Here is a 13582-nt window from a genome sequence, read left to right on the forward strand (position 1 = left end):
ATGTTTTTTATTTTAATCAAACTTTGACTCCTGAATGAATTTACTTCGCATCAGTGGTTGGTTTTCCCAAAAGTGTGTCATCATCACTTGGTGCATTTTCCATGTATGTTTAAATGTACACACACAGGAAAGCAGAGACAACTGAGAATACTCCCTGTCACCAGTGTTTGGTCATATTTTCATCTCTTTTGTATTCTTGTTTTGTTCTTTTGTTGTATTTTCTCATGTTACTGTCCTGATCTTAACCATGTGAGCAGTTTCCTTTTTGTCTTTTTTCTTCAAAAGTGCAAACAACAACACGGTAATATGGAATAGTGTTGTAAGGCAAAAGGGAAACGGTTTATTTATTGGCAGAATAAAAACCTATGAGCACATGCTGCTTTTGTAAAGGGAAAATCTGCGTTAATGACTGTCCAAAGCGTAGAGTTTTCATTATTTCTGTCCAGTCAGCGGACACTTCAATAACATTTACGCTCTGAACAGCTTAACGGCTTGTTGAAGCTGCAGTGCCAAACCTTCTCCTACATTTTGACCTCATGCCAACTTCTAACATTAAATCGTGTCACAGACCAAAAAAAAAATCTATTTTTGTGGTTCGTGTGTTTGTAAAAGAAAGTCACGAGAGACCTTTCAGTCAGCCAATCTTCTTCCTTCACTTGTACATCGGGGAAAATGCAAAGTAATCATTCAGTCTCATCAGTGTCATGGTGTTGTTCATCATCTGGTCTTTGTACAAGAGAAATAAAGGTTGTGGGCATGATGGAGAATCCAATAGTCTGCTTTTGTGCAAATCACTTACTGAATAAAAGAGCGATCCATTCTGTCTCAGCATTATACTATACAAGGATATTATACAAATCATATTAGATAACACTGGCTCGAAATTAATGTTGCCCTGCCATATTAGCATAATATGAGATGTCCTTCAGTGAAGAGTTATCTTGTATTGTCTCAAAACCATGAAACAGAATAGATACTTTGTGTGGTGAGGACTGATATGAAGGCATTGTGGAGAGGAGGGGGGGTTGAGGATCCTGTATGAGGACAGCTGGAAAGGAAAAGCCTCAAAAATCTTAACAGGCAATCCTGCCAATTTTAGCAAAAAAACAAGGAAGCTTCAGGATGTTTGTGCCTGAGAAGTCAACATGCTGTCCTGACACACACATGTAATCTTCACAATACATTTATGACACTATATGGGTACCGTGTATCATATTTAAACACCAAACAACTGTCATCAGAAAGCTGATGAAGTCAAAGAAAACAGGAGAAAAAAAAAAAGCTCAGGGTGATGCTGAAGCTACAAAGCCACAGAAAATCTAAGCTTCAGGGGGGCAGCTTATTATTCAGCAGCTCTCCATGGCCACCTGAAGGTGTCACTGTGTTCATGTTTGTCAAAATCTCTTCTACAAGCCCTTTTGGAGACAGTCTGTGCTGTGAGAGCAGTAAGATCTGCAGGACAGGGATGTGTGATCCCTCACTGGCTTCCCACCTAGCAATTTTTTTTCAAAGATCTTTGCAATAACAGATTGCAAGGATGTTTTTTTAAAACCTTAACCATTTCTAATTCAGGCTAAACACAAATGTATCCCCAAACTACCAGAAATTATTTTGTGCCCTTGTAGAAACTCAGAACATATCAAACACTGCTGATCCAAGCTGACATTGTGGGAGAGGCGGGATACACCCTGGACCGGTCCCCAGTTCATCACAGCACTGACATATAGAGAAAAACAATTCATACTTATATTCACACCTGTGGGCATCTTACAGCCACCAATTAACCTGCATGTCTTTGGAGCACCCATAGGTAACCCACCCCACACAGAAGAGTCCCAGCCAACCTGGCCCAACCTGGCAGGTTTGAACCTGAATCCCTTCATGCTGTGAGGTGCCAGTGCTAACCACTGCACCCAGTGGCGCCCATTTATGTTACTAGTCAACATAACTGTAAACCGTCACATAAAGAACAGCAAGAAGAAACACAGCTGTCTGTTTCCCTGTTTTATTTCGAAAAGCTTTTACTGGGAGTGTGACATGGGAGCATTTAAATTAATGACAGTACCTCCTCTAGTGGTCACAGCGAGGAACTACACTCAATTTATGGCTTCAACAATTTTAGTAAATCCATCTGCGAACTTGGTACATTAGTGTTAGGACTGCAACTAATAGTATTATAAAAATGTAATAACTGCATTAATACCGAGCAGTTCTTGTTTCTGCTTTCACCCCCGCTGAAGCTGAATCATCAGTGTACACTGCCCCCCAGTGGTCATAATGAGGAACTACATAAAAGCAAGACACGTCAGGGTAGAGATGACATAACACTGAATTACTACTGTAGTATCAATAATGGTGTTAAAGTTGATGATAATACACTCATAAACATATTTATACTGATTATTTTTGGCGTATCAGTAATGGCATAATGGCAATGTTGGTATTAATTGGTGGTAATGGTGTCCCAGGTGACAGGAGTGTATTTAATCTTATTTATACTTGACTGGTTACATAACATATTATGCTTTATGTTGCGTTTGGGCCTCAGTTTATATTCATTCACTTTGTATTGACATGACATTAAAATGAAAAGGGGGGGAGAGAGGGAGGACACTTAGCACCGTCTGGTAAACATAATTCAACCAAAAAAATGTGAAAGTCACCACAAGACATTAAATCTTAGTGAGAGAGAACAGTTTCTGCAGTACCACAAACCCAAAGTTTATAAACAACAAAAGTTCACTTAGCACCTGGTTTTAGCACCATGTACAAAACTCACATATCAGTCCACATGACCAATGACACAGTACTTTATCCTACTGCAGAAACTCTCTTAAATAAAGTAGGGCTGAACAGATACAGATAACACACTACAGCTAGCAGCTGGTTAGCTTAGTTTAGCATATAGCCTGGTAGTCTGGTTCTGTATCCATGTTGCAAAATCCCTTTCTACTCTCTACTCGCGGTCTAGAAATTGTCAGGCAAATAACCTCCCGTCAAACGATGAATTGCTGTTTTAATGCTTGCTTTGTGCGGATTTTACAAACAAAATCTTTTTCAATGATTTTTCGAGGTGTAAAGAAGGCTCCTTTTGACAGAGACAGGCTAGCATTTTCCCAATTTCCAGGCTTTATGCTAAGCTAAGCTATGCTACGCAGGTGGTTCTAGCTAGCAATTTGACATAAATATGCAAGAGTGGTATCAATCTCCTCATCTAACACTCATATTTTGCAAAATGTTGAACTATTTCTTTAATAAAACCGCGCACAATAGTTTTTATTGTCGTGTATGCTGCGTAAGGTAAATGAATCTGCCTTTACACTTTAAATTTCAGAAAATAGATTTTTCTTTAGGGGTGATGACCGTAATTCAGTTTATTTCTTCACATTTTCTCAAAGAGGTATTGCTCATTCTCCAGTAACTATTCTGATTCCGGCTCCATTTTTATCTAAATATAAAAGAAATCAGAGAATTTTACAGTTTCATGATTTTACAGTGAATTCCTTTGCTGTGCTCCCACGTCAGTTCGATGCGTTTAAGTCCAACCGGTCTAATCCTTGGCCTCGCCTTCTCGCTGCCATTCACTTCCCCTCTACGCTAGCTTTGATGAGGTATCCGTTGAAGGTGATGTAGACGTCTACATCATCACTGTAGATGGCGTTCTCCCTCTGCCTCTTGTACAGGCGGACCCACACCTCGTCGCTCAGCTCCAGCTCCAGCATCAGGCTCTGACTCTGCATGATGGAGCGGTCGCTGGGCTGGGCGTACACGATGGCCTGCTCCGACTCGTTGTGCATGATGTGCAGATACGTCTCCTTGAAGTTCCACGTGTGAATGTTGACGTTGAAGAAGTAGATCCCCGGGATGCGGCAGACGAATTTCCCGTTGAACATGTTGAAGTGGTCGTCCAGGTTGACGAACACCGTGTCAAACACGAGCGCCTGGTAGGACTCCAGGCTGTGGAGGGATTTGCGACGGCCGACGGAAAAAGCCGAGTACTGGGCTTTGCAGGGGTCTCCTGGAGGGCCCGCCTGGCCTTTTGTGCCTGTGGAGCCCATGGGACCCCTGGCGCCTGGAGGGCCTTCGTGTCCAGGTTTACCCGGTGTTCCCCTGTCACCACGTTCTCCTTTGTCACCTGGAAACAGTGACATTAGCCACCCCAACAGAAATAAGTAAACTATGCTGACACAGGATAGAAACAAAGACACTAAAGCCACTTTTAAAGGTGAAATTAACTAAACTTTTCAACAGAATGTGAAGAAATATCAGTTTTTCAGAGACATCGACTAAAGCTGCCATGCTAACCAGCTAGCCCCAGAGCTCCAAGGCTCCTGTACCAGTGGTGTGATCTCATAGCGCAGGCATACTTGAGTCAGCTAATGGGATGATGATGGCAGCTACAGTTAGTAGCAACAGGTGGCCATTTCTTACATATTGCACCTTTAAATTCCATATAAAGAAAATATGTGGCAGCTAGTTTGACCATCAAGACTCCTTCTATCTTGTTCTATTTCATGAAGTGAACACTAAGGTTATGTAAGTCCTTCTTTTTTCCATAATATGCAATTTTGTGGCTTTATTTAGAAAACCTGTAGTACGCTCTGAAATCCTCTAAAAGCTCTGTGTGTCAGTCAAAGATTTGCCCATATATGGTTGACAAATTGCATCAACCAATGGGAAAAATGGTCTCATTGTTATGATGGACAGTATAATGATGTCTGCAAATGCTGCCAAATGGCATGAGACCTAATATGGCCCACACTGTTACCTTTGAGGATGGTCATGTTGATGTAGGTGTGGACCTCCGGCACACGGCTAAACACACCGATGGGAGGCTCGGCTCCACTGCCGTCTTCTGGCTCCAGGTCATCACAGCAGCGCCTGCAGGGGACAGGAGGAGCACTCGGAGGAGGCACCAGGGCCACCAGGGAGGTCAGGGACAGAAGGAGGAGGACACCCAACATGACTGTGCCTGAAGCAAGAGCAGAGGAAACTACCAGATGATTGGCAGAGCCTTAAAGTTTCAGATTATTACGCTTTGAATCCATTTCTGCTGGCGGATCTGGATCCTGGGAACTGGGCACAGTCAGTGGACAGCTCTGGGACCCTTAAAGATGATTACATTTCCAGTTTTCTCTTCTATTCTAGAAATCAAACATTTGTTCTATGACATCAGGTTGAACTTAATAAAATATGCACAACAATACATCACAGTAAAGCAATTGTAAGGGACATTTAAAGGGTAACTCCACCAATTTTATTCATTAAAGTGTGTTTACAGGTCTTGGAAAGTACAACTGGATGTGTGAAAAAAGTGGCATGAAGCCTTTTGTGGCTCCAGAGGAAGCTGGAACACACTTTACTGTGTAAAATTGGTGGAGTTCCTCAATAACAAAAAGCATACATACTACAAAATATAAAATCAATCAAAACACATCGCAAAAGTCACAAGTTGAAAGATTCTACAGCAATCCATCGAGCAGTGGATGAGCTATTTCAGTCCGTACAAAACTGGTGTACTGACTGACCAACCAACATTACTATTCATAGATGCTAGCATGGCTAAAAAGGGCGCTCTATATGTATGTTTTTAAAATATCACAAAGTGACAGCTGGCCTGATGCTATGGAGCAGGGTGTTTCACTGTGTTGGAGCTAAAATAACGAATTGTGCAGGGACCACAAGGCCTTTAGTGAACAGATCCAAGTGATCATGATGCAGAATATGAAGTTAAAATACCTAAAATTCTTTATAAAACTATTACAAATACGTTTAAATGATTTCAATAAACATGAAAATAAAGGAATCATCAGTTCACGTGAAGAAAAAGGAAAATCACCATCAGCAAAGATGACTGGATTGTATTTATGAAACATATTTACCAGCCTAAATATCAGTTGTTCAGCAGCTGCTAAGAAAATAAGATCATTATTTGTCCTCGATGTCAGTCCCAGAGCAGTGGAAAAGTGAAAGAGGGAGCTTCGACCTTGAGCCAGAAAAAACATTTTTTACCCCAGACTAAAGCAATAGGAGTCAAGAATTGTGAAAAAAGGAGCATATTAGTTTATGAGTCAGTGACATTTCACTGGTTGCTTAAATGAAAAGCCATAGAGGGTTTCTGGCCTCCACAGAGCTGACTGAGAGGTCAACGGTGCGTCTGACTCACTCATGCGACTCTCAGCCAAATCCCTAAAGTAAATTCCAAAACAATGGAGCAGAGCAGTGGCACAAGTACCATAAATCAACAGAGAAACTACCCTGCAGGCCGCCCGTAATTCATCACTAATTAACTCAGGAGGATTGACTCCTCACAGTTTTATCCAGAGAGAGGCAGTGAAGTGGGGTTTTTTTTGAACAGAGAGCCGAGCTGAGTATTTTTGAATGGAAAAGTGATGGCTGTCTGCCAGACTCGCAGTGATCGCCCAGTGTCTGTGTACTGTAACTGGAACAGTGTGTGCTGCTGTGTTTATACAAGACAGCTGTATCCATACTGACAATTACATTCTTCATACACGATAGGACATGGTGGGGCAGCAAATGACCAGAAACACATTTTGTGTGTTTAGAAGCTCAGTTTACTGTTGCAGTTGTACGGCTCAAAACCTGAACCAGCGGTGTTCCCCGCCAGTGTGACGCCAATGAACGTAAATGATCCAAACCTGTGAGACCAGTTGCTGTTGTGGTTGGAGTGAAAAGCTAAATAGGACCAGAGTGTATTTAGCCTATGTTGTTAATTAGGTACAGAAAAATGGTGGTCTTTTTGAAGATGCAGAGTGGTGGTGTTGTTACGTTGGACTGCAAAATGACAAAAATAGGAGACAAAATGACTACAAAGAGTAGGAAAATGATTGTTTTCAGATGCAAAAGACAACATAAAGATACAAAACAACTACATAAGACTAATTGACTAAAAAGAGACAAAACAAGTATGAAGAGACACAAAAGTACTACAAAGAGACGTACATCGACTCTAAGACATGCAAAGATGCCAATAAGTACAGAGAGACAGAACAACTATGAAGAGACTGAATGACTTCAAAGATACACAGCACAAGTACTAAGAGAAACAAAACAACTATAAAGGGACACATGACTACAAAGAGACACAAAACGACTACAAAGACACACAACACGACTACAAAGAGACACAAAACGACTACATAGAGACATAAAACGACTACAAGCAGCGTGGCTGTGACATTTGTAGTCGTTGTGTGGCTCTTTCAGTCAGAGGGTCTTGCTCCATGTATTAGGAGTGAAAATTTGTTTGCTTGTCCAGGGGGCTATTGTCTCATAATCTGTCCACACACACTCTTGCTGCAGGGACATTTGCTCTCCCTATTAAATAATTGTTTAGCAGCACAGTTGAGATATATGGGGGAGCCAGTGAAACCAGCCTTGTTTACCGCTCTCCCAGTTGTGTGCACTGGCAGTCTATGCGTCTCTGCGTGTGCATTTCCATCAGTGGCCTGGCAGCTGCACAGTGAGCTGCATATTCAATCAAAATATGACTGTTGGTCCTGGTGGTGTTTCATCAGGTGTGATCTGTCTTGCAGTGGAAACCTGCTGCTTGTGTTGAGGTTCTGGTGGGACTTCCACACTGAACCACAGATGACCATGCAGGGTGTTTGTTATGGCTCATACGCTGACCAGGGACATTACATAACTGGTGTTCATGGAAAATCCCACTTGAACTGGAAACTTGAACTTGAAATATGCAAAATGCTGGATCTGTTGTGGCCTGGATGCTTTGAAGGATTATTTTTTACAGTATAAGCTTAAAAGTCAAAGTGTAGTAAATAAATAAACAAGCAGAGATATGCAATGCGCGCGACAGCAGTATAAAAACAGCATTAATTAATATACAGTTTGCAGATTTCCATGATTTAGGATATGGAAGCGTGTTTCTGTCTGTTTGTTGTCTCGGTCCCGTCGCGCAAAAACGCAACTGCAATCACTTCATGGCTTTATATTATCGCTACAGCGCCCATGCAACCTGCGCGCATCCCACAGATAACAGAGATGTGTTTTATCTGAATGAATCTCACCTCGTTCACGTCTCTGCAGCCGCTTCAGTCCGAGGAGGAGGAGGAGGAGGAGAGAGACTCCTGAGTCAGCAGCCCTCTCTTCCTCTCCACGGCTCTGTGGGAGTGAGGTTTCCTTTAGATCCCTCCTCGTTTTACGCACTCAGGCAACAAGTGTCCGCTCATTAATGTGACAGAAACACCTCAGGGATCAAAGTCTTAGAATAAGCCCTATTTTGAAAGGCTTTCTTTGCCAAAAGTTGTTTTGAAAGTGAAGTAATGCTAAAGGACTGGACAATGTCATCACCGATAACTGAGTAGGATGGAGCTTAAAGGAACAGTTCACCCAAAAATGAAAATTCAGCATCTGCTCACCCCCGTGTCAACGGGAAGTCAAGTGAAGTTTTGTTGCCCGCTAAACATTTCTGGTCAGGAGCTTCACAGCAAAAATGGCGATCCAGCATTCTCCTAAACAACTGAAGTAGATGGGGACTTGTTTGAAAGTGTGAAAAAACAACAACAAAAAAGCAACAAACAAACAAAAAAAGTTAAAATGGCCGACCATACAGCTCGTCAGGTGTCTTCCGAATACTTGATTGATTTGAAAAGATGTTATTTACACCTTTGACACCTGGTCGAGCATGTCTGTCTATTTCAGATGGGGTGTGCGCTAATTCTATTAGCTTAGCAGCTACAGTGATAATGCCTTAAAAAAGGTTGTAAATAAAGTCTTTTCAAATCAAATTGTGACCTCGGGGCTCTGGAGACTTGAATTATACCAGTCCAGCTGTTCTTCAGTTGTTCAGGAGAACGATGCGAGGCTGTTTTGCCTTGAGTCTCCAGAAATGTTTTGTGGACTACCACTTTATATCTTCATGGGGGTGAGAAGAAAAGCACTGAATTTTTCCATTTTTGGGTGAACTGTTCCTTTAACTGGAGGACCACTCCTCTGGGTCTATTCACAAAAGTCACTAAACTCCTGGTCACCCTCCTCTGGGACTTCTGCGTTTCCTCTGTGCTGAATTCCTCCATTCTCCTCCCATCTGCTGCAGCCACACACGCAGAGAGAGGCTATAATCTGTACAGCTCCAGACCCAAATTAAGACTGTAATGCTGAGCTTCAGAGGCAGCTGCTAGACAAAATGCAAGGAAGAGAAACATGTGATTATAGTACAGAGTATAAGGGGTACAATGACGGAAGAGGAACCTCCAGCACTGCTCACTGAAGAGCTCTGTGCAACCAGGCAGATGAAGTTATGAAATGTTCTGAACAGATTTAATTAAATGATTATAAAGTATGATGTATCTTATAGTCTGAATGGACTATTAAAAAAACCCAGAGGTTTTTCATCTGGTGGCGTCTGTTGGTGTACTTTCTTTTATCTGTGGAATTTCTTACAGCTAAATGGGCCTCGCTTGATTATCTTTTAAAGCTCTGACTCCCAACTTTTTTTTGGCCTGTGACCCTTTAAAGGAATATTTCAGCATTTGGGGAATTACACACACTGAGCAAGAACGTTGTTATTTTTGACATATTTTTAACTTCAGCCACAGACGTCTAAAGAAGAAGTTTTTAATGACAGGCGCATTTTACTCCATGCAGCAAAAGCTACAGGCTAGACTTGAACACAAGGCCTCAACCTCAGTCGCCATGCACTTTACCAGATAAGCTATTTATCAGCTGTATTATGTTTTGGTCACCCAGCCATCAAGTAGGCTAACGTTCAAGGTTGAAGTCTTTTCAACATCGGGCAAAGACCTTGAATAGACATCTTTTGGATATGTTTTTGCTCAGTGGGCTCTAATTTGTTTTCTTGCAAAGAAATTAAAACATCCACTCTTTTTAGAAATGGGGGGGTTTAGCTTTTAGCTTATTTAAGCTTGGAAGTGAAATGCACTGGATACAGACAAACAGAAATGTTAGCAAGGAAGTGGTTAAATGCTAACGTTAGCTAACTTGGTTATCACATATGTTGCTTTACGTTGAAATATAGCCCAATTTCCCTTCAGATTTTTACTCTTAATCATCTTTTTAGCTGCTGATCAATCGGGGGGAGAAGGGAAATGATAATAACTCGTCAGATTATCTACATTCATACGACTTGCAACCTGGAACACAGAAACAGAACATTATCCCAGAGTTTGAGCTTCTCACCCTGAGCGTGATGTCAGGGGAAAATGGCCGCCGTATGAATATGGTCTATAAGGATATTTTTGAAAATACTGAACTTTTCCTTTTGAGCAAAGCCACCAAAAAGATGTTCTCCTCTCAGATCAACCATATTTTATTGCTTTTATAAGTGAAGCAAGAGAAATCCAACGACCAAGCGTTGGTTCTCAACCACAGTTATCAAACAGTAATAGATCAACCTGGCACACACGTAGACAAAGGGGCATGTGTTTGAATATATGAACTGACATATTTACCCACTTGAGCAGACGCCTGTTAACTGCACACACACTAACTACTTCCTGATTGTCTCTTAATTGAAGAAAATTGCGGAGGATGCAGAGGAAGTTGAAATAACTCTTCCATGACCCCCGTTGAGGCTGTCTGCACATAAAACGCAGTCCTGTCGGAGAACAAGAGGCAGAATCTGCACACATGTGCTAACATGAGCACAGCTGTTGAACATTACCGCCATTGGTCCCGAGGGTTTCCTACACTGTTCTGCACTTACATCAGGAGAACATTCCTCTGGTTTTCCGGCCGATGTAAAATTTTGTAAGGGACCCGTCTGAAAGCACCTGACGCAGTCTACGTTATCTCTCTGTAAACATTCACTAGCTGTTTTCTTTAGGAATCAGACACTCCCTTCCCACTGGGGCTCATAATTCTCTCGGCTCGTCTGGGCCCAGAAATCCTCTTCTGGTGTTCTTTCAGGTGGTGTTTTATTTGGAGGCACTGCAGTCTTAAATCAGAAGTCTCATTTATCTCTCTGTTCGGTATCTGTTTTATGAGCTCCAGCAGCAGCATCGCACAAAACCACCACTGCACTCTTCTAATTCCTCTTTGCTTTGACCTCGAGGTCAGCTCACCTTTCTTTCACTCTTCAGGTGAGCCTTTTTGCCCTTCTGCGTGGCTGTTTTTAAAGTTTAGAAATCAGATATTTGCGCTCTCCTATCTTATGGTGCATTGGCGACTTTTGGGGCCAGAAGCAGGACAAAAGAAACATATTGTTAGTGGCTGACACAATCATGGGGCATTGCGTTCACAGTTTGGTTGAATTCAGACCTCAGATATTCTTGTGGTTCAGTTAAGGAATGGACCCTTGGCGAGCACACTGTGAATGTTCAGAATCTAACTATGACTTACAATAAATGATTGTTCACTAGTCGAAGGCTACTCTGCTCTGCGGGCTGCCACAGTTTTGTGATATCACATAAGAATCTCTCAGAGTTGTTTCCAGCACAGATAGTTTCACTTTTTGTTGTAGGAGGTTAGACATTTATTTATTTATTTTTTATTATGAGAGGAAGCCATTGTGCATCAGGAGTGTAATACCTTTTCTTTAGTTTTTGCTTTCTTTCACTGAGGCGATTAACACTGCCCTCCTTTTTGCACATTAGGTACAAAGCTAACACCAACAGCTGTTTAGCTTAGCACAAAGACTCTGAACAGGGGGAAACAGCTAGCCTGGCTCTCACCAAAGGTATACAAGATATAATGTGCTAAGAAGTCATCTGTAGAGGCGCTGGTGGACAGTTTTTGTTAGCTTTGGGCAGAGCCAGACGAGCTGGTTCACCATCTTTTCAGTCATTATGCTAAGCTAAGCTAACTGGCCGACTAACTCTCATTCTTTGCAAGAAAGTGAACAGTGAACATTTCCCAAAATGTTTAACTATTGCTTTAAAACTCCCGTCGCCTCACCTTCTGTGGGTATAAACGGCTCAAGGTTACAACACATCGATTCTTGATTTAAGGTGATTATTCATTAATAAAAGCATAATTATTAATATTAAATTGCGATTTTCTCAGTAGCTCACACTAAATTCTGCACACTGGTCCTTTAAACAAAACAGAAAATATTAAGTTTAAGAACCAAGAAATACTTGAATATTAAATAGTAATACTATTAAATACAATGAAAATTCTTTTATTTATTACAGATTATAATCGCACAGGCTCCGATGTTTGTTTGGAAATATAAGTTGTTTATTGTCATGGTTTGGGGTTGTTTGTTCAGTAATTTCCTGTTTTATTTTGCAAGTTCTCCCCTCATACGTCATGTTTTGCTTTACACTTCCTGTCTTTGTCTTTTTCCCACATTTTTGTTGTTCACCAGTGTTTCTTTTGTTAATCAGTCCCTGTGTATTTAAGCCTGTGATTTCCCCTCACTCTGTTGGTTCTTTTGTTCCCTTTGGCTTCTTGGTTTGTTCTGAGTTTTTGTATTTTTCTTTAGTTATTTCTTGGATTCCCCTTTGCCTTTTTTTTTCCGTTGCCAGCCTTTTCCTCGTCTGCTCTTTTATTGCCTGCATTTCTTCATTTTTGGGGGGGGATTTCAGCTTTGTTAATACATCTTGCCTTTTGTTTTTTAAACTGCCTGCCTCTGTGCCTTGCGTTTAGCTCCTTTTTAGCTGAAAACACAACATTGTAATAGTAATAGACATCCACACATCTTTATATATAAACGGCTAAAACAATGTGTCTCCTTTGCCTTCAGAACAAATTGTCCCTGGTTATCCACATTGCATTGTGACAACCTCTTTTATATGTTGGCCTTGACTGATTCAACCTCTGTGGTGGTTGTGACTGCTGTGTCTCCTTCAGGCTTCCTGTTTCTATTCCAGGTAATAAGGATGAAACACACAGGCACCCTGACCCCAAATGCTCCCATCTCACTGTGAATTAGATCCAAAACAAGCCAGCAGACTTTACAAGGAATGCTTTTCATTCTCTCTCTCTCTCTATTTTATGTGCTCCCTGTGTCTCCCTCTCCATCTTCTCTGGCCAGCTGGTCAAAGCTTCCTCATTGATTGCCCGAGCAAGCAAGAGGAAATCTAAACAGGCCGAGACTGCAAAGCCCTGCAGCTGGATGAACGCCTGATGCTCCCTAGCAGCACAGTAAAGACAATATTTATTGAATCAGGGTGCAGGGACTCCATTAAAATGATTAAGATGCTCGTCTTTAGCTGTGCAGACAAGTCAACAATAATACAGGTCCCAGAGAGGGAAGGGTTGTTCAGTTATCTAATGTCACCTAGTGGCAGAATGAACACACTGCATCAAATACCCTTCAGTCCATAATGTGATGTAAAGATTCAGTTTAATTATGATTTATAACAAACTTTTAGCTGTAAGCCCTTAATTCTACTCACGAAAAAGTTATATAAATGAATGGATAAATAACCAACCTAGTCAAAAAATAAGACTATTTTGGTGGTGTAGTGCTGTTTATATGAGTTCAGGAGTCTCACAGCCTGAGGAGAGAAGCTGCTCTGTAGTCTGGTGACAGGGTGAGCAAACTGTGGCTGTGGTGGGTGAAGAAATGTCTTCTAGTTTCAGAAATGATACACGTACAAATCAACAGCAAAGACACAACACTAGGTTCATTTTA

At 41.4% G+C, this 13582-nt stretch overlaps 1 protein-coding gene across 2 annotated transcripts; it reads right to left on the minus strand.

Moving 5' to 3' along the window:
* Positions 1-1989: 1989 nt before the first annotated feature.
* c1qtnf6a (C1q and TNF related 6a) lies at positions 1990-8129 on the minus strand. 2 transcript variants are annotated; one of them, XM_084371610.1, is made up of 3 exons: positions 8049-8129; positions 4769-4972; positions 1990-4135 (listed from the first exon to the last, which is right to left on the minus strand). In XM_084371610.1, exons 2-3 carry the CDS (start codon positions 4962-4964, stop codon positions 3582-3584), a joined length of 750 nt encoding a protein of 249 aa, XP_084227736.1. In that variant the 5' UTR covers positions 4965-4972; positions 8049-8129; the 3' UTR covers positions 1990-3581. The 2 variants fall into 2 exon arrangements, with proteins under 2 accessions (XP_084227736.1, XP_084227737.1); XM_084371611.1 differs by having other exon boundaries at positions 4769-4993; positions 8049-8103.
* Between the last annotated feature and the right edge of the window lie 5453 nt (positions 8130-13582).

This window comes from Pagrus pagrus, assembly GCF_965226575.1.
Source record: "Pagrus pagrus genome assembly, chromosome: 13".
In the NCBI taxonomy this organism is placed as follows: domain Eukaryota; kingdom Metazoa; phylum Chordata; class Actinopteri; order Spariformes; family Sparidae; genus Pagrus; species Pagrus pagrus.